The sequence below is a fragment of the Colossoma macropomum genome, unplaced genomic scaffold, assembly GCF_904425465.1.
Source record: "Colossoma macropomum unplaced genomic scaffold, Colossoma_macropomum, whole genome shotgun sequence".
NCBI lineage: Eukaryota > Metazoa > Chordata > Actinopteri > Characiformes > Serrasalmidae > Colossoma > Colossoma macropomum.
Genome location: NW_023494789.1, coordinates 15,484,517 through 15,503,062, shown reverse-complemented (window position 1 = coordinate 15,503,062; position 18,546 = coordinate 15,484,517). Strand labels below are relative to the sequence as shown.

At 39.1% G+C, this 18,546-nt stretch overlaps 1 protein-coding gene across 1 annotated transcript in view; it reads right to left on the bottom strand.

The window, feature by feature from the left end:
• pde4ba (phosphodiesterase 4B, cAMP-specific a) overlaps positions 1-18,546 on the bottom strand; it is a 90,451-nt gene that overhangs the window by 14,631 nt on the left and 57,274 nt on the right. The window contains exon 6 of the mRNA XM_036570256.1: positions 3,533-3,645. Coding sequence (XP_036426149.1) covers positions 3,533-3,645 — 113 coding nt within the window. The remainder of the gene's footprint in view (positions 1-3,532; positions 3,646-18,546) is intronic.

The window sequence follows — 18,546 nt, the reverse complement described above, 5'->3', positions numbered from 1 at the left end:
TAAACTACATAACATAGCTGTGACATAAGATTAATGACTAAATAATAGGCCTGGAGCTGAAGGGGTTAACTAGGGGTTACTTTTTCTTTGTATTTCATTTTGTTGTTTTGTTATTGCTTTTCTGTAAAGTAATCTGTGGACTCAAGCTACATAAATTCTTCTTCTTCTTCTTCTTCTTCTTATTATTATTATATTATTATTAGTAGCAGTAGTCGTAGTATTAATACTTCAAATCCACCATAGCATCAGCTTGGAAACATCAAAATCTGGGATGAGATTACAAAACCATTGTCGTGTGACTGTGTTGTGTCACTGGGACGCTGCCTCACAGCAAGCAGACTTAAAGAAGAAAAATTTGCAGATATTACTTTGCTTTCTTGAGATAACTGCATGCTCACTGATCTCCTATTGATTCTAATAGCTGACTGACGTCAGTTGGCGTGCATATTGGAAGCACACTAAGCTGACAGAGAGGCTGATCAGATTTTGAACTTAGATATTCCAGCTGTCCAAATATTTTGTTTCAATCTAATCTTAATGTCAGGAGAGGATAATTGAAACAAAAATCCTGCCTTCAACTAGTACCTCTAGCAGCCTGACTGGGTGGTCATTTATATGCAACTGTGTGTTTGAGTGTCCTGCCTTCCGCCCAGTGACTGCTGGGATAGGCTCCAGCTCCCCCTGTGACCCAGAAGGATAAGCAGCTTAGAAAATGTGTGTGTGTGTTTGATAGTGTACTTTTATTAAGCACTTTTTGGTCTACGGCAATTGTATGTACATTTCTGCACACAATCTAGTGAGGCAATATGCCAAACAAATAACATCATGATACTTAAAGGAATTTTCATGATATACAATATGCATAATTTATTTAGCATTTATCTTATATTTAGCATTTATGAAATATGCAAACAAGTTGTAACAGACAAAATACATTTTTCTGCAAATGTTAGCACACAATTTCTATTTATTTGCTGAGTTTAACATATTGGGAAACAATAAAACACAAAATATAAAATGTGCCATTTTTTTTTTTTATTTCCAATATGTTTGTCAAATAAACAGTAATTGCACAGTAAAATGTGCAAAAGTGCATTCACTGTAGAGGGTGTGGGGGTGCCTAAACGTTTGCACACGACTGCATACCATTTGTTGATGTTTACAGGTCTTTCTACAACTAGTCTTTTTAATATCAAGCAGACATTTAGTGCTGAAGTACTGATAATCCAAGCGCCTTGCGACATAACTTACTGAGATAAAGATAATATATTATCATCTCGCCCAGCCTGAGTCTGCACTGCACTGACCTCAAGGGTTTAGTGTGTCTCTGGGTGTTTGTGAGTTGTGTGGCTATGAGCGTGTGTATATTCATCTCTATTGTGTTCAGCAGAGTCTCCTTGTTGTAGCGTGTGTCAGTTTGACGTCAGCAGAAGCAGAAACAAACAGGGAGCGCGGCCTTGCCCTGCTACACAGCACTCTCTCCTATTGTAGTCTGCACCCGGCATGGGCTTAGGAAGGAGACAGGAAACCTGAGTCACACAGCTGCGCCGCACACACACAGTCACTAGTGTTAGACACAGCAGCAGCTGATCGGATACCAGTCAGCATGTGTTTTCCACATGTACACATGCAATACATGCAAAAAATGAAAAATGACCATTGATGACACACTGACAGGCCTAACCGGTAGTTTTAGCTGCCTATTGACTGTTACGATTCTCTGTTTGAGTGCCTCAGATGACATGGTGTAGGGTTGGGCAATACGGGAATATTCTATCATTATCGAGATAAAATATGCTTGCTGATATCGTCAGTACTTATAGAACACTGACCAACTCTTTCATAACAAAGACATATTTGTTAAAGCATAATTAGGCCTGCTTAATTGAATTTAGTCCAGAGCAGTATGTGAAATATTTAAATATAAAATATTTAAATATTTATTTATTTTTAATTTTTTGTCTGTTTAAATGTATTAAACCTCAGAAAAATTAAATACTACAAAGCAAATCAGGTATTGAGATCTTGTTAAAGTATTGTGATATATTTTTGCCATATCGCCCACCTCCACATGGTCAAAATCATATTAGTTTTAAATGGCACATTTCAAATTTGACCACATACAAACAGCAGACCTACCATTATGCAAGCATTCAAAATAGTACAGGCTACAACCACACAACATTCTGCACTTTGCAACAAAATATACTAAATTTATACATTATTAAACCAATTTCCTTACTGCTGTAATTCTTTCAAGTAGGAATATATGAAGTAAAGGGGTTAAACTCATATTCATATTCAACTCCATACCAAGACACCAGCACTAACACATTACTGTCAATCCAAATATACAGGCTATTATATAATATTCTCCACTTTACACTGTTCTTTCCCTATAACTGGATCCTTCACACAAGACAAGGCTCCTAGACCTCGTCTAATATCCACATAACTGCAAGCCGGTAATGTAATCAACTCCAGGGCAGATGCAGTAACGCATCCCTGCTTCAGCCCAAAGGCTGAAATGCTTTACAGTAGACATGCTAAAACCTGCTTAATGAGAAAAGCAGACCTGCTCAACACGCAGCAGCTTCTCAGAAGCATTTCAGCCATGCTGGGGTCCAACATGCTGACAACTGCATGAAAATACTCAACCAAACTGATTTTCACACTCTCACTGCTATAAAATGTTCATATTAGTCTTATAGCAGTTACTGAGTTATTCACAGTAGTTAATGCAGTCTTACAAGGAATAACTGAATAATATTCCCCACATTCAAGGGGTTAAATGCAGAGGTTTGTATTAATACTGACATCCAAATAGTCGTAGTTTTTCTAAGTACTTCAATAAATGAGCAGTCTGAAGAGCATTCTTGTGAACGCAAGCCCTCTGGCTTGACTCTCAATAGCTCCATTCAGTAAAGCAGCCAGACACTGAGACGTATAAAAACTCTAGACAAAAACAACAAAAGTCGATATTTGGGTGCAGATCTAAGATGAAGAGACAAAACATCAGCACTTAGCTAAGTGCACAAAAACATACTTTGGAGAATGGTCCAGCTATGTGAGGAGGGCTTGAGTGGCTAGACTGTGTTTAAATGTGTTTGTTTTAGGACATTTTCAGGATAAAAACCATGTTCATATTTTAAAATAATTTATTTTTGGTTTCTGAAGTTAAGATCAGGGTTCGGCTTAGAAAATGACTATTACACACAGCTGAATCTATGTATGTCACACACATGGGATATATAGTATGTGCACAGAAAAAAGTGATTCATTAAACGTACTGGGTTCAAATGTGTACATCATTTTTATGTGGACAACATTTGTCTGTTAAAATATTTAAAAAAACTTGGTTCACTTTTGCAATAATTGTGCTGATGTAATACATTGTATTCATATAAAAAAGATGTACACATTTGAATCAAGTAAATTCAGTGCATTACTTTTTTTGCAGTGTATGACTCCAGGTCCTGACATTGTATGAAAACAGATTTGTGTGTGAGTGAGCTGAAGATTCTCTCCTCACCTTGTTGGAGGCCATGTCGCTGACCGAGCGGTACGTCTGGATGGTCTCCAGCTGGTCCAGGCACCAGTCCAGCTCCTCCATGGTCTCCACGGCCAGCTTCTGGTACGAGTCGTCTGGGTAGAGGCACAGAGAGACGGGCGCACGGTCAAAACCTTTCTGCATGGCCACTCCAGCACCGGCCGCTAAACGATCCTTCATCCTGGGCTCGCGCAAACACACCGAGTGGCTTGCGCTCACACACACGCACATACACACACTCTGAGACTACAGGAGAGTGAAATATGCAGTGTGTTAGCTGGCTAACTGGAAGAGTTTTTTTCTTTCCTTCTTTCTCTCCTCCTCGTTTACTGGCTGAGGCTAGGTGATACTGCCTCCTGGCTCTATGCCCCTTCCTCTCGCCCCCTCCCTCCTTCTCTCTCTCTCTCTCTCTCTGCTGGGTGAGTTGTCTCTTGGCTCCATGCCTTCACTCTCACCCCCCCCATGTCAGCTGTGATGTCAATAGAGGAAGATGGTGGGGGGGTCTGCAGACCCCCCTCCCCCCCACACAAACACACACTTCCTCATTTACAAAAAGCCGAACCTAGGGCCAGGAAACACAAACACACAAAGAAACACACACACACATACACACTCCAATGCACATACACACATGCACCCACCCCACACATATATACCGCATCCAACCCCCCCCCCACCCTTAAAACCACCCACCCACACATATACACACACACACTTAAACCACAGCTGCACTCCATTCATGCTCATGCTAACAGGCTAATGAGCATGTCTGATTCCATGCAGTCACGCTGACCTCAGCCTGGACTGAGATGACCTGTGTATGGGTCAGTGTATAACAGGTGGAGAGGGGCTGATGCAGCCTCTGAGGCTCTGAGACTCACACCGGCCCTTGCGTGGCTCCCAGCAGCACAACAACACAGCAGAGGAGTGTTAGCAGCGAGAGGCCCGAGCCTGAACTCGACAAGAGGAGGACGATATGAAGATACAGTCGTGTACAAAAGTTTGACCATCCCACTTGATACGTTTAGTTGATTTTCTAAGTGAAAAGGTTAACACATCCACTATGGGGAACAAATGTAAATGTGTGTAGCACATTTTATATTTGTTTGATGAATTTAATTCATAATAAAATAAAACATGCAATAACTTTTGCACAGGCCACATTTTATGTTTTTTGCCCAATACGTCAAAGTCAGCAAATAAACAGTAATTTTGTACTAAAATGTGCAGAGGTGTGTTCTCTGTAGAGGATGTTAACTTATTTTTTACAAAATTACTAAAACGTAAATTGACCAGCGGTGCCCAAACTTTTGTATACAACTTCATGATATCTTTCAGTTATCAAACGATAAATGATTTCACACTAAGCTTTTCTGAGCATTGCCAGTACTGATTTTTAAAATACTGACCAATTACGTTTCGTTACAAAGAAGTTTAGAAGGGGTCCAGCTGTCCAAAGTTCCCGTGTTGTTAAGAGGCGGCAAATCTGAAGCCTCAGACGCTCTGCCCACATGCAAACATAAACAGTGCGTCTGACATCTTTTACATGTTAAATTGCACAACTATGCAGATTTTGTCAGTCTCATTCTGATTGGCTACCCACACGTCCATGTGTTCTTACAGCATATTGTTTCTCTCTAACGGGGATTAAAATTGCAAGCAGTTGTCCGCTCTGCACAGTGACTGAGACTTTCAGAGTGAGAACGTTTTTGGATTGAAAGAAAAAAGATTGTGACGTTAACAGAACTACATCTTTAAAAGTTATTCAAGAGTTTTCTTTAAAGCGTTTAATAGCTCTTAAGTGAGATATCCTCACAAGTTTGATGACGCATTTGTTTCCTGTAGTCTTGTTGTGGTTACAGCCCCTACACGTTGTGCTAAAACAGTGGTCTGTGGTTAGCTACTTTCCCTGACAGTCAAATGGCCTTTTCTGTCAAAGTAGGTAGTTCTTGGGTCATGTTAGGCCACAGAACGCACTAGACTCTTTGATGATGGACAGAAGTCTGAGAATTCTGATAAAACCAGAAGTTGAAGGGAGCATAACTGGTCCTGCTTAACAAAATGTAGTAATATGCAATACATTACCACTCAAAACTTTGGAGTCGCTTGTCATATAAATAATTGATAGTCAATAATAACTGAAAAAACTGCTGCTTTGAACTTGCTTGATTCATATGCTTACATTGCTTTGACATGCATTAAATATATTACATCAACATGTAATATATTACATTACAACACAATTGCTTCATTTTACATACTTACATTTTTGTTAACTTTTGGCAATAATTGCCAAATAATTTTATTCGTGTGAAATCGATGTGCACATTTGAATCCAGTAAATTCAAAGCAACCTTTTTCAAGTGTGGATTAAAATTTTGTACACTAGATGCCAAAACATAAACCAAAAGAGCAAAACATAAAGGTACTGTTCAAAAGTTTGAAATCACCTGTCATAATCAATAATAACTTATTGTTCTACTTTCAAAGTATTTTGGTGACAATGAGATTTTATGAAAAGGTTAAAAAAGGAAAATGTTATTAAATAATAAATATAGAATAAATAAATAATAAATAAAGATAATTATGTATTAAAGTTAATTCTTGATGATTTAAAGTTAATTCTTAAAGTTAATTCTTTCTCAATTTTTATATCATCTACAGCTCTTACAAAGTTTCTTCATTTTTACAGCTTTGTGTGAATTGTTCAAAATCTATTTTAGCATCGTACTACAATCATTTTCTACCTGGATCTGCAGCAAAATCGTTTTTCTATTATTCAAAACAGTGATTTCAAACTTGCTAACATTACTCTAACATTTTAAGAGCTAAACTTCCGCTTTGCTGGTGGACTTGCCCTGTTCCATCTTATCAAACCTCAGAAAAACTAAATCTCATGATAAGTACCATGTATTGTGGAAATGTATCGAGACGTTATATTTTTGTCACATCACCCACCTCTAAACTCAGCCCACATTCTCCTCTGTTCTCAAAACAGATGTGCTAAAAGCAACCCACTGCTTTTTATTTTTTAACACATCTGTGGGTCGAGTTAAGGACAACACATTTTGCATTTCTCTTAGCAAACGTATGTGTTATCTCATTTAACCCAGGCTGCGTTCAGATTCTGAGCACAAAGATGTGTTCTAATTACACTATATGTAAGATTTTAAAACAGTGCTAACACCAAACATGTGCTGGTAATGCACACATCGTTTTTGAGAGCGCTCTCTCACCGCCATGACGTTGTGCAGTTTTTCTGTTCCTTTTTCTCTGCAAGGTGAGTTTCTTTTCTTCTGCTCAGGCTTGCAAAGCCGCATCGCTGCGTTGCTCCAGTGGAGCAGGGCAGGAGCTGAAGTGGAGCCAAAGCAACACTGAACAGATTGAGCTTCTGCTGCAAATGATAACAGGCATGCGATCACTTCATAACAAATGATAAAGTATATTCACGCTCATAAACATTATTTTATGCCTTGTGGATAAACAGTGGAGTGCGGTGAATCTTTACTGTGTAATAGATTAACAGATCACCGCAGCAGAGCAATTCACCATCACAATTTATAATGGCTTTTAAATTTAATGACTTTATGACTCTCTCTCTTTCCTTATTCTCTCTGTCTCTCTCCCTCATTCTCTCACTCCTTTTCTCTCATACACACACACTCTTCCACTCTATCTGTCTCCTTTCTCACTCTCTCTCTTTATTCCTCTGTTCTCCTCTATCTTAGGCACTCTCTCTATATATAATTTTCTCTCCCTCTCTCTATCTCTCTCCCTCTCCCTTTCCTATCTATTCCTCTCTTATTCTTTCCTACTTCTCTCTCTATCTCACTCCCTCACATTCTCTTTCCTCTCTCACTCACTCTCTCTTTCCTATTTCTTTCTCTCTTACTCTTTCCTACTTCTCTCTCTGTCTATCTCACTCCCTCACATTCTCTCTCCTTTCTCACTCACTCTCTTTCCTATCTCTTTCTCTCTTACTCTTTCCTACTTCTCTCTCTCTCTATCTCACTCTCTCACCTCACACTCTCTCTCCTCTCTCACTCACTCTCTCTTTCCTTTCTCTTTCTCTCTTATTCTTTCCTACTTCCTTCTCTCTATCTCACTCATTCACATTCTCTCTTCTCTCTTCTCTCTCACTCCCTCTCTGTCCTTTCTCTTTCTCTCTGACTCTTTCCTACCTCTCTCTCTGTCTCACTCCCTCACATTCTCTCTTCTTTCTCACTCACTCTATCTCTTTCTTTTTCACTATCTCTCCCTGATCTTCTTTCTCATTGTCTTTCTCTCTTACTTTCCTCTTTCTCTCTCCCTCACATTCTTTCACTCCTCTCTCGCACACAATCTCTTCCACTATCTCTATCTCTCTGTCTCTCTTACTTTCTCCCATCTATCTCCAGCACTCTTTCTCTCACACCCTGTCTTTATGTCTCTCTCTCACTCCCTCTCTCTACTTATCTGTCTCTCTCTCCCTCTCTGATTTTCTCTCTTTTTGACACTCTCTTTCTACCTCTCTCACTCTCTTACTTTCTTTAGCTCCCCTCTCTCTAATACTCTCTCTCTCTACCTCTACAACTGTCTCCCTCTCCTTCTCTCTTTCTTGATCTCTCTCTGGCTGATTTTCTTTCTGTCTCTCTCCCTTACATTCTCTCACTCTTTCTCCCTCACACATTCTCTCTCAGCCCCTCTACCTCTTTCTTTTTCTCTCCCACTCTCTCTCACTTTCTCTCTCTCCCCTTTATCTCTGGCACTCTCTCTCCCTCTACCTCTGTAACTGTCTCTCTCACACACTCTCTATCTCTCTGTCCCTCTTACGCTCACACTTTCTCTCTTTCTATCTCTCTCTTTTGTCTCCTTCTTTATCTCTACCACCCCTTCTCTCACTCTGTCTCTATCTCTCTCTCTCTCTCCCACATACCCACAGCAAAGGTGTGAAGCCCACAGTGCTTGTTGCTTTGACGGTTTGACGGCAGTGCAGTGGGAGTTAGACAACATGTAGATGAAAGGGCCAGTGAAGTGGCTGACCACACATGCGTAAGAGGAGTTTTCTGCACTGCTACACACACACACACACAGGCGCATTAGGGGCTAGGGGGGCGATGAGCCAGGAAAAATTCAAACATATGGCCATCTAGCATCTACCCACAAAGCATGAGGTCACCCACTTTTAAAGGGAGCGGCCACTGGAGAAAAGTTTGGTCTGTGGACAGTGCTCTGTGATTACAGAGTAATAAAAACTCTATAAAGAACTTAGAAAATGATTTATTTTCTAAAACAATATCTATTTTCCCCCTTTGATAAGCACACAGTTGTGTAGAATATAAGAGGTACAGGAACTGCGTCCTGAAATGTCACTCTGACATTTACAGTAACACTGCATTACATCTAATATCTTTATATGTGTGGGTGTGTTTTGTAGCAGTGTGTGTATTCGAGTAATCTTATCAGCTTCTTTAAGGACACATGTGGGGGAGTTGTTTAAGCTGTAGAATCAGAATCTGTGCACAGATGAGTTTTGTGGCTTTAAAGTGTGTATACATGTGTGTGTGTGACATTTCAGGCTCTTTCAGGATGCCTCATGCTGATGCATTACAGTTTGTCTGAGTGCACTGTGTCTGTGTGTATGCGCGTGTGTTGGTGCGCATATGTTTGAGATGTTGTAGAATGAAGAGGCGGATGTGGCGTGTTTGTGGTAACAGCTGTGTTTCTGATACCCCTGTCGTACGAGAAGTGTGAGAATCTGTGTCTGTCTGTATGTGTGTGTGTGTGTGTGTGTGTGTGTGTGTGTGTGTGTGTGCGCGTCTGTGTGCATGTGTAAGTAGATATGAGTGCTATGATAGTTAATTAACAACAAAATAAAGAAAACTTGGAACTTCATTGACATTAAAAGTAAAGTATGTTTTTACCCTCTCCTGTAAAGTTTGCATTTTGGAGATATGAGGTTTTGTTCCAACAGCAGTGATATGCTTAATGATGACTACACTTCTACATACGCTCAGAAACAGAAGAGGAACAAGTACGGCTCAAAGGCAATAAATGGACTAATGTTTGACCATTATGAGCACTAGGAATCGGTCAGTTATGTGTCCCACACATTTCAGATTATTTCTATAGGATTGTATTGGACATAAGCATTTAGTTTCAACTCATATGAAAAAAGCCATCCAGAGTAAAGATGTAAGCCAACTCATCTACTTTGTTCTTTTGGCTTTTAACCACTTAAACTGTTGACCAATTATTCACGTATGAAAGCAATACACCACATAAGGCCATGTGTTACAGTGGTTTGACCACAAACTCCCTTAACTGTGGTAAATTCACTGTAATGCTTCCAGTAAGTTTCTGCTTTTATAAAATGGCAAAACAGGTTTCTCTGCCAAGCAAAGCAGTTGGCTAACATCAAGCTAACATCAGGCAACATAATGATCAAAGATTATTCCTTGAGCAGCACATTGATTTACAATAACTTTATAATAGCACATTAATGCAGAATTCAGGCGAGACAAACAGTCGTTTGTGAGCATAGAACACTGCTCCGAAAATGGCTCAGCCAATCAGATTTTAGAACCAGACCTTTGCATTGTGTAATCAGTGTTGGGGCAGTTACTCAACAAAATAAATCCATTATTTCTTTCATTATTTACTTTCTGGACAAAGGTTCCCACTGCTTTACTTCTAATTTACTCTCTTAAACCCACTCAAAACTACATGATTATTTTTTAAAGAGGTATGGCCACAAATTAATATATTGAGGCCACAAATTAGTATATTGAGGCCACGAACTACCATACTAAAGCCACAATTTACTATAATATGGCCACAAATTACTATATTGAGAAAACAGATTACTATACTGAGGCCACAGCTTACTATATTAAGGCCACAAATAACTATATTGAGGCCACAAATTACTATATTAAAAACACAAATTACTATACTGAGGCTACACATTACTATACTGAGGCCACAGCTTACTATATTAAGGCCATAAATAACTATATTGAGAACACAAATTACTATATTAAAGCCAAAATGGACTATATTGAGGCCACAAATTACTATATTGAGGCTATGAGTAATGAGAATTTAACTCGTGGCCTCAATATAATAATCAGTGGCCACTCCTTATTTAAAAATTATCACCATGTCATCCTAGGTGCTCCATACAAATCTGTACCAGCTTTTTGGTAATTTATTTAGAAATATGAAGCCAATCACAGTAAACCTTATTTAAAAGGCTAAAAGTATTAGTGGAGCACTGATGTTGGATTATAAGTTCTGGATCAAGAACACCACTCCAACTCACCCCAAAGGTACTGATGGCGCTCCATTACTCCAGAGAATATAGTTTCACCCCTCATGCCAATGCTTGGCATTGGGCATGTTAACCTTATGCTTTTCCAATGCTTTTCTATGGAAATTATACAAGCTCAATTATAGGAGCACCTTAAAGTAGCTGAATTCACAAATCAGAAGGGTGTCTACATACTTAAGGACACTCTGTTAGAGACATATGGTTAATGCAAATAAAGAAATTCTTATTAAAGCAGTAACTGAAATATAATTTACTGTAGACTTTTCACTGCTTTTTACAGGAAAAACTAATTACATTACTGTAATATGTTATTTTGCACTGATCACAGATGGACAGTGAGCTGTATGGTTGTTTTGTTTACGCCTGGCATTTCCATGTGTCTCAAATCCATCTCCAGTGACTGCTTATGACATAGTGACTCTAGGAAGGGTGTCTCACATATTTACTATATCAGTCTCTCACAGTGTTTGCTGTCAGACAAAAATGTCCCACGGTCTGTTGCAAATGTTTAGATTGGATGGCTAATACAACTTCTAAACAATCAGAAGGGGAGACACAGAAGCTACGCAGATGCTTTCCTCTCTGCTGAGATGACGTAGTTGAGAACATTTCGAGGCACTAATGTGGTCATAAGCATCCCTGCCTTACCACTTTTGAAGGTGGTTTGATTGATTAGATCAAAATGCCTCTCTGAGAATTAACACGTAGTTATGAGAGAGAGGAACTGAAGTGTGGGCCTACATACAGATCTTTGCAGCTTAATCGGTCATCAGACACATGAAAGAAACACTACATCAAGCAGAACACATTAACATGGCCTTATGAATCAATCCTTTGCTAAAATTATGCTAGTTAACCACTCAAAATCCCAGGCTTATTACATACTAAGGTTTATTGTTCAGTAATTACAAGGAATTCAATGTAAACTGCTTGAGTGTGAAATAAACTTTGGGCCTTGGTCATTTAAGGGGTTAAACTTCTAGCATCTTGGTGACCCTTGAGCTGAACACAGTTTCAAAAACAGAGGTTTATATGTGGTCAGATGTTTACCAGAGAGAGGCAATACGCATGACTGTGTCACACTCAGCCCTAAGGTACTGAATACAACAAACAGTTTGAGCTGAACTGTCAGCGGTGTTTACCCCCAGAGTCACACTAGCATCTCACAAAACTCTGCTTTTAAATGTCCACAGGCCTCATTACAACATCATCCCATAATCTATATACTACACACCCACTATAAGGTCAACACTTAACAAAGCTGCACCATTCTTCTAGTCCTCTACTCTACTTCTACTCCCTCATTCTACCTTTTCTGAATGATGTCCACAGTGGCGTCACACTATTAGTGTTTACGGTCTTTTAGGCTGCAGCTCAAGTGTGTTATTTGTGAGTAGCATGAGACGAGCTGGGCTGAAACCTTTTTTTCATAAGGAAGCCTTAACCACTGCTTGGCGAACGAGGGCTTAAACAAGAGAGGCATTGAGTGAGCTGGGCGGGCTGGAGAGGAGCGCGCTCACTCAACCACATGAATGAGAAGGCTAGAAACCTCGGCAGACCTCACACGTCCCAGGAATTGTGAACACACAGGAGACCACACAAAATGAGGTCCCATTTTCACGCATATTTTTACATATATCTTTGGTATTTTCAGAAAGGAAAACATCAAAGCATATGAGTAAAGGAAATGGACAATTTCTTTCGATGAATTTGCCAAGACAACCTGGGGAGGCAGTTATGTAAATGATCAACTTTGGAATTAAATTAGTTACTATGAATGATTCAGAATAGTTAGAATAATTTTTCCAATATAGTAATGTCAGAACGTTCATTTGAGCATTTAGAGTAATGCAGACATGAAATTCCAGTGGTGAACCATGACTATAAAGCTAAGCCTTCAGTTCAGGCTATAAACATCAAAAACAGGGAAAGAAAACAACTCTACAATAACGTTAATTTTCGCTAGCACATCTATGGGATTCTAGTAGTAAGTCAGCACTAAGCTTACGGTGATTCACATGAACATTGTTTGGCTGTTCTAGATTAAACACAGACATTTTAAAAGACATTTCATGTTTTATTATATTAACATACACAGTTGTATGCAGACGTTTGGGTGCCACTGTTCAAATGATATTGCTTTAAATGATATCGCAGAAGTTATGGCAAAGTTATGTCTGCTACAAGCTTCAAATAAAACATATGAAATGTCATTTACAAACTTCAAATGTCTGTGTTTGATCTAGAACTAAAATGTTCATGTTCATACTACTAGAATACAGCATTATCATAGAGGAGTTCTGACATTTATGGCCCAAACTGAAGGCCTAGCTGTAATAGTCATAGTTTGCCACTGATGTTATCTATAAGATGGACACAAGCACATAGCTGAAAACAGAACTAGTCTTGATTTTGTCCAAACTTTTTCCATGCGTACAGATAACAGCATGCCCATTAGCCTGACAGCTCCAGTGCCAAATTAAAAAAGTAAACTTTGGACACCAAACATGTTTTGGCTGATGGACTACATTTACGCTGAAGAACAAATGGTGTAAACATAATTTACATGCCAAACGATTCTGATGTGTGCAATTAGTTGAGCTGGTCAGTAGTATTTAAAAGAGAGTTCCATTTCCAGGAAATGCATTCTTCATCTGTTTTGTAGTGATACTGGGATTAAGCAGAGCACATCTCGGCCCACTGTTGGATGTTTCTCCGTGTAGAGGATGTTTTAACTTATATTACAAAATCAATAAAACTTGTAATTTGACCAGGGATGTTCATACGACTATATTTTGCCCTGTATGTAGCAGTTTTACAGTGACTTTTTCAGTAAAAAGGCCTGGCTTAGAGCTGTTCCACTGTCCTAATTATGTTGTTAGTTAGACACGTTAGGCCTTCAGTCCATCTTCTAAAGTTTGCTTGGCTGTATCTACCTGGATACCACAGGGGAAAAAAATCCTGATCAGATAAATTTGGGCATTTCAAGAATTGAACGCTTCTGTTACCAACAAAAACATAAGAATGAAATAAGAATATTACTACAGCACAACAGGCATGATGATTCTATTCAATAAAAAATCAACTAAAAATGACAGACAAGTGTTTGTCTTATTTCACAAAATGATTAGGTCTTCTATTAAGGCCTAGAAGGCCCTGAGGGTTCCCCTCTGTGAAATTCTCTGTAATGGTTAAACACTGGGTACTTGTGTGTATGTGTGTGTGAGTAACTATGCCAAAACCCAGTGGCCTGATGTCTGTCTGTCCAATTGCCCCCCCCCCACAACCCCCTTCAAGCTTCTACATCCCTCCAACCCCTCACAGAGCGCTCCCTGTCTCTCTCCACAGCGGCATTCCGGAAAATATTCCACACAAATTTATGAGGCTACGCTTCAGAATCAAACACTAAAGCTGGGAGAAAACTGCCAAGGGGGTGTTATTGGTTATGCTGCGGCACGCAAGAAAGGAGTAGAAACACGCAATGGTGGCTTTGGCCACAGTGTCTGAACCCGAACCGTTTCATCATCCCAGCCTTGTTTCTTTAGATGCACTGCACTTCTCACTCTAACCTCACTAGATTTGTTTACAGTGCGATAGTCTTTTCTAAATAAAGTAAAATGACTACAGTTAAATACAACACAGTTAAGAAAAAGGTAAAAAGAATACAATCAAAAACAAATTTACAATAATTTAAGATTAAATGAGGACAATACAATACAAAACAATGTCTGGTTGTAGTAAAATTCAGTTTTGCACTACAGCTGAGGCTAATATAGTTAACTGATCCCATACTAACCGCATACTGAGCTAATTAGCATTGCACAAACTGCATGCCTAAATTATTGCACACTTGCTTCAAACCACGTCAGGTTGTTAAGTAATCTCAAATAGACTTCCTTGACACGGTATGACATACTGTTATCCAATAAAAAGCCTTCAGATAAGGCCTAATGATTTCTGTGAAATTTAAAAATACATGCCTGTAATTACTTATTTAATTTTGTTGAATAGAAGCATGCTTGTTTTATTTAAACTCCACAACGTATTGTACTAATATATTTACTTAATTACTAAGTTTTGGTTAAATGTAAAAGGGTTAAATTCATTAAAAGACCAACAGAAAATGATCCAATCAGGATTTTTTTCTCCATGGTATCGAGATAGATACAGCCAAGTGAGCTCTCCCATGGTTAGGACTTCTGGAGCTGAGCGCATTAGATTAACCCCAAATATACAATAAGTAGGAAGTGACAGTGGACTCAACCAGTCATGTTTTAATTTACAGTGGGTGGGACCAATTTTGTGAGAATAAAAACTTCGCTCTAGGCCTTCAGAAGTTGTAGATATGTGACTGACTGAGAATATGAGCGGTAGTCTAACCAGTGGGTTTGAGTCAGTTGTTAGAAATGGAAAACTGTGGCAGCTCTAAACCAGGGCTCTTCACTAAAAATTCACTGTAAAATTGCTACATAGAAGATGAAAAAAAATTACCATAGAGGTGTTTTGACCAAATTTTGATATTCATGACACAAACTAAAGGTCTAATATCTAATATTAATATATAATATCTAATAGTCACGGTTTGTCACTGCTGCTATCTTTAAAAATGGACACAAGTACATATATACAAAGAGCACTAGCCTAAATTTTGCCCATATTCATCTACTTTTAAAGATAATGGTATGACGATCAGCCTGATAGATTACATACATGTCTCGACTAACTGAGAACATCTGGGCTGAGGGGGAAATGGTGTGAATATAATGTTTCATCAACCGTTTTCCTTTAATCGCAAAAAAAAGTTGGTTAAGTTGGTCAGTAGTGTTTAAAACAGAGTTCCACTTCCTGGAAAACATACTTCCTCTGCTTTTTGTAGTGATACTGGGATTAAGCAGAGCACATCACAACCCACTGTAGATCAGAGCATTTGTGCATCAAGAATTAGAAAGAGAGCAAATGTTACGCAAGTCTAGAGAGGGCATCTGGGGTGAGCACGGAAGGACTAGATAACACTCTGATCATTCACCAGCGTGGGTTCGACTACGTACACACATACACATACAAGCAAACACACAAACACACACATACAGACACACACGGCACAGTCAGAGCTTTGTCCTTTCACCTGGCCTGAACCCATGTGCCTAAAGCTGGAGTACTGACAGAACTCAATAGGGCCTTTGTCAGAAGACGTCCTCTCTGAGCCATTCTAACTCACAGATTAAAAAGCCAACATACCCCAGTTAACTCCAACTTTCAGTGGGATTTTTTTTCATTCACTCATTTCAGAGCTTACTGCCACGGCCACAGTTCAAGTTAAAGACGGGATTGGGTCAGCGGCATGAGGATCCTGCGGCTGCGGTCTGGGTTTTCTCTCTCAGTGATGAAGATGTTGCAATGACTCGGGCTGGGCATTTTAATGGGCACCATCTGGGCTCTGAGTCTGTTTGGAAACTCTGCTTAATAACATCTTTTCCCTCGCGTAGCCCGAGCGTCATTCAATGAAAAAACTCCACAGAAATATCCACAGAGGTTGGGGGAGGGTGGTGGTGGACAGATGAGGGAGAGAGAGAGGTGTCATATGGAGGCATTGAACCACTGATCCAAAGCTAAAAATCACATGTTTATGGCCTACACCATACGCAGTAATAAAACAAACTCTTGGCCGCAGGGCCCATTACGCTCTTCCTTTACTCTCATTTTTCTTTCCTTTCGATCATCAGGGAAACAGGATGGAAAGGATATGTCTGGTGCATGAGAGAGAGAGAGAGAGAGAGAGTGAGAGAGAGAGAGAAAGAGAGAGAGAGACGGGGAGGGGGGTTAGGAAAGATTTATGGTGAATTCTCTGAACGGCCCAAAATCTGTCAGCATGTCTGGAGCGGATCAGTTCACCCTTCGCTGCTTTCCCGTGCGGCTGCAGGGGGGAATCTCCCATGGACCTGAATCACCAGACACTGAGTGCCCTACATTTCCTCTGAAACACATTTATGAGCAGAAACACTCATTCTTATTAGCTAAACAACATCATAAGGCCTGCACAGCTCAGTCTCTTCTCCAGTAGACTGCAGCCAGATCCACTGAAGATCCTTCACTGCGAAAAAAAGAGTGTTTGTTTCTTTTGAGATACTGAATTAGTACAGATGGACTGGGTTGCTGAAATGTAATGAAGACTGCCACTGTGCCCTTGATCAATGGAGCAAGAACTTCAGTGGTCCTGCAACATGGCAACCCATGCCTCCGGACCCCTTCTACCAATCACAGTGCCCATTAACCTATTCACTTCTACAGTTATTAGTGTCATTTTGTTGCAATTACATGATTACCCAAGTAATTATATAGTTGCATACTGAATCATATTTACATTTAATTTACATTCTGTAGGGACGGGTTTGAGTCTTACATTCATTTTGCAAAATTACAAAAACGTGGCAAAAATGTGAAGGGTTGTTTTTCTTTCTGTAAGCAAGACTATACACACACAACAACTTTCCATCACATTCAAATCAATAAACCTGTGGCACCAATTAGAAGTTTCAAATTCCCACCCCCAACAGAATTTCTCCACATTTTAAAAAATGCCACTGTAAAATTGCAATAAATTATTGACGACTGGCTACTCCACAGTCACCTGGACCACAAGATTACTGTAATGTAGCTGTATTCTACTGTACACTTGCAGTAATAAGCTGTAAAAATAAGGCAATTTCCTGTATTTTTACACAACAACAACTGTAAAACTCTTTTTTTTAAATAAAGTAAAAGATAAACTAAAACTATATCAAATGAACAAATTAACATATTTATTTACCATGTTTTGCACTGAGTATGTTTAACTCTGCTTATAATTTGCACAAACATGACCAAAACGCCACATCTGCCAACATTAATAAACATTTGATATTTTATCAACACCACGCGCTCCAGCATTTAAACGATCAAAAACATACAAATAAAGAAATAAACCATCTGAACTGAACTGTCAGAATAAAAAACACTTAAATTGTTTTTATTAAAAAGTTTACACCCATTTAACTCTTAGTTGCTGCCATATCCCAAAATGCTGTGTGGTACCGCTTAACATCAAACTTACAGCAATTTGCTGTGTTATTACAGAAAAATATGTTAAGATCAGTTGATTTCACAATAAAATGAAGAATCCAGTATTTTACTGTGAAAAACTAGTGTTATGATAATTACCAGTGCACCTGTTTCCATGAGCTACAGGTGAGAGATAATTACTATAAACAAAGCCATGCTCTGGTTATCCCAAGAGAAAAGACTCTTTATTACCCTTATAGTGTACATACATACAGTACAGTACAAGGCTGGCAAAAGTAAAATGAAATTCTGTACCATTTAAGTAATACAGGATTTGGTGACCATGCAAATGTTTTCAAAGCCTTTAGCTAAAAAGACAGCAAACATAAATACATAAACAGACTGGCTTAAAAAGCCTGGCTCACTTGCCAGAAACATAAGTACATGACAAGCCTGACATTCTAAATCAGTTGATGCTTATGCATCAATGACATCTTTTATGTACTTAAAAACTACTGGCTCAAATGTTTTAAAGCTCCAAAAAAGCTCTTCTGTTTCAGAAGCCAAAAGGCCGCTCTTCTACTGTAATTCTAGCGAAAGTTCCTTCAAATAATTTGTCACCCACTATCTTGGAAGCAAAGCTGAC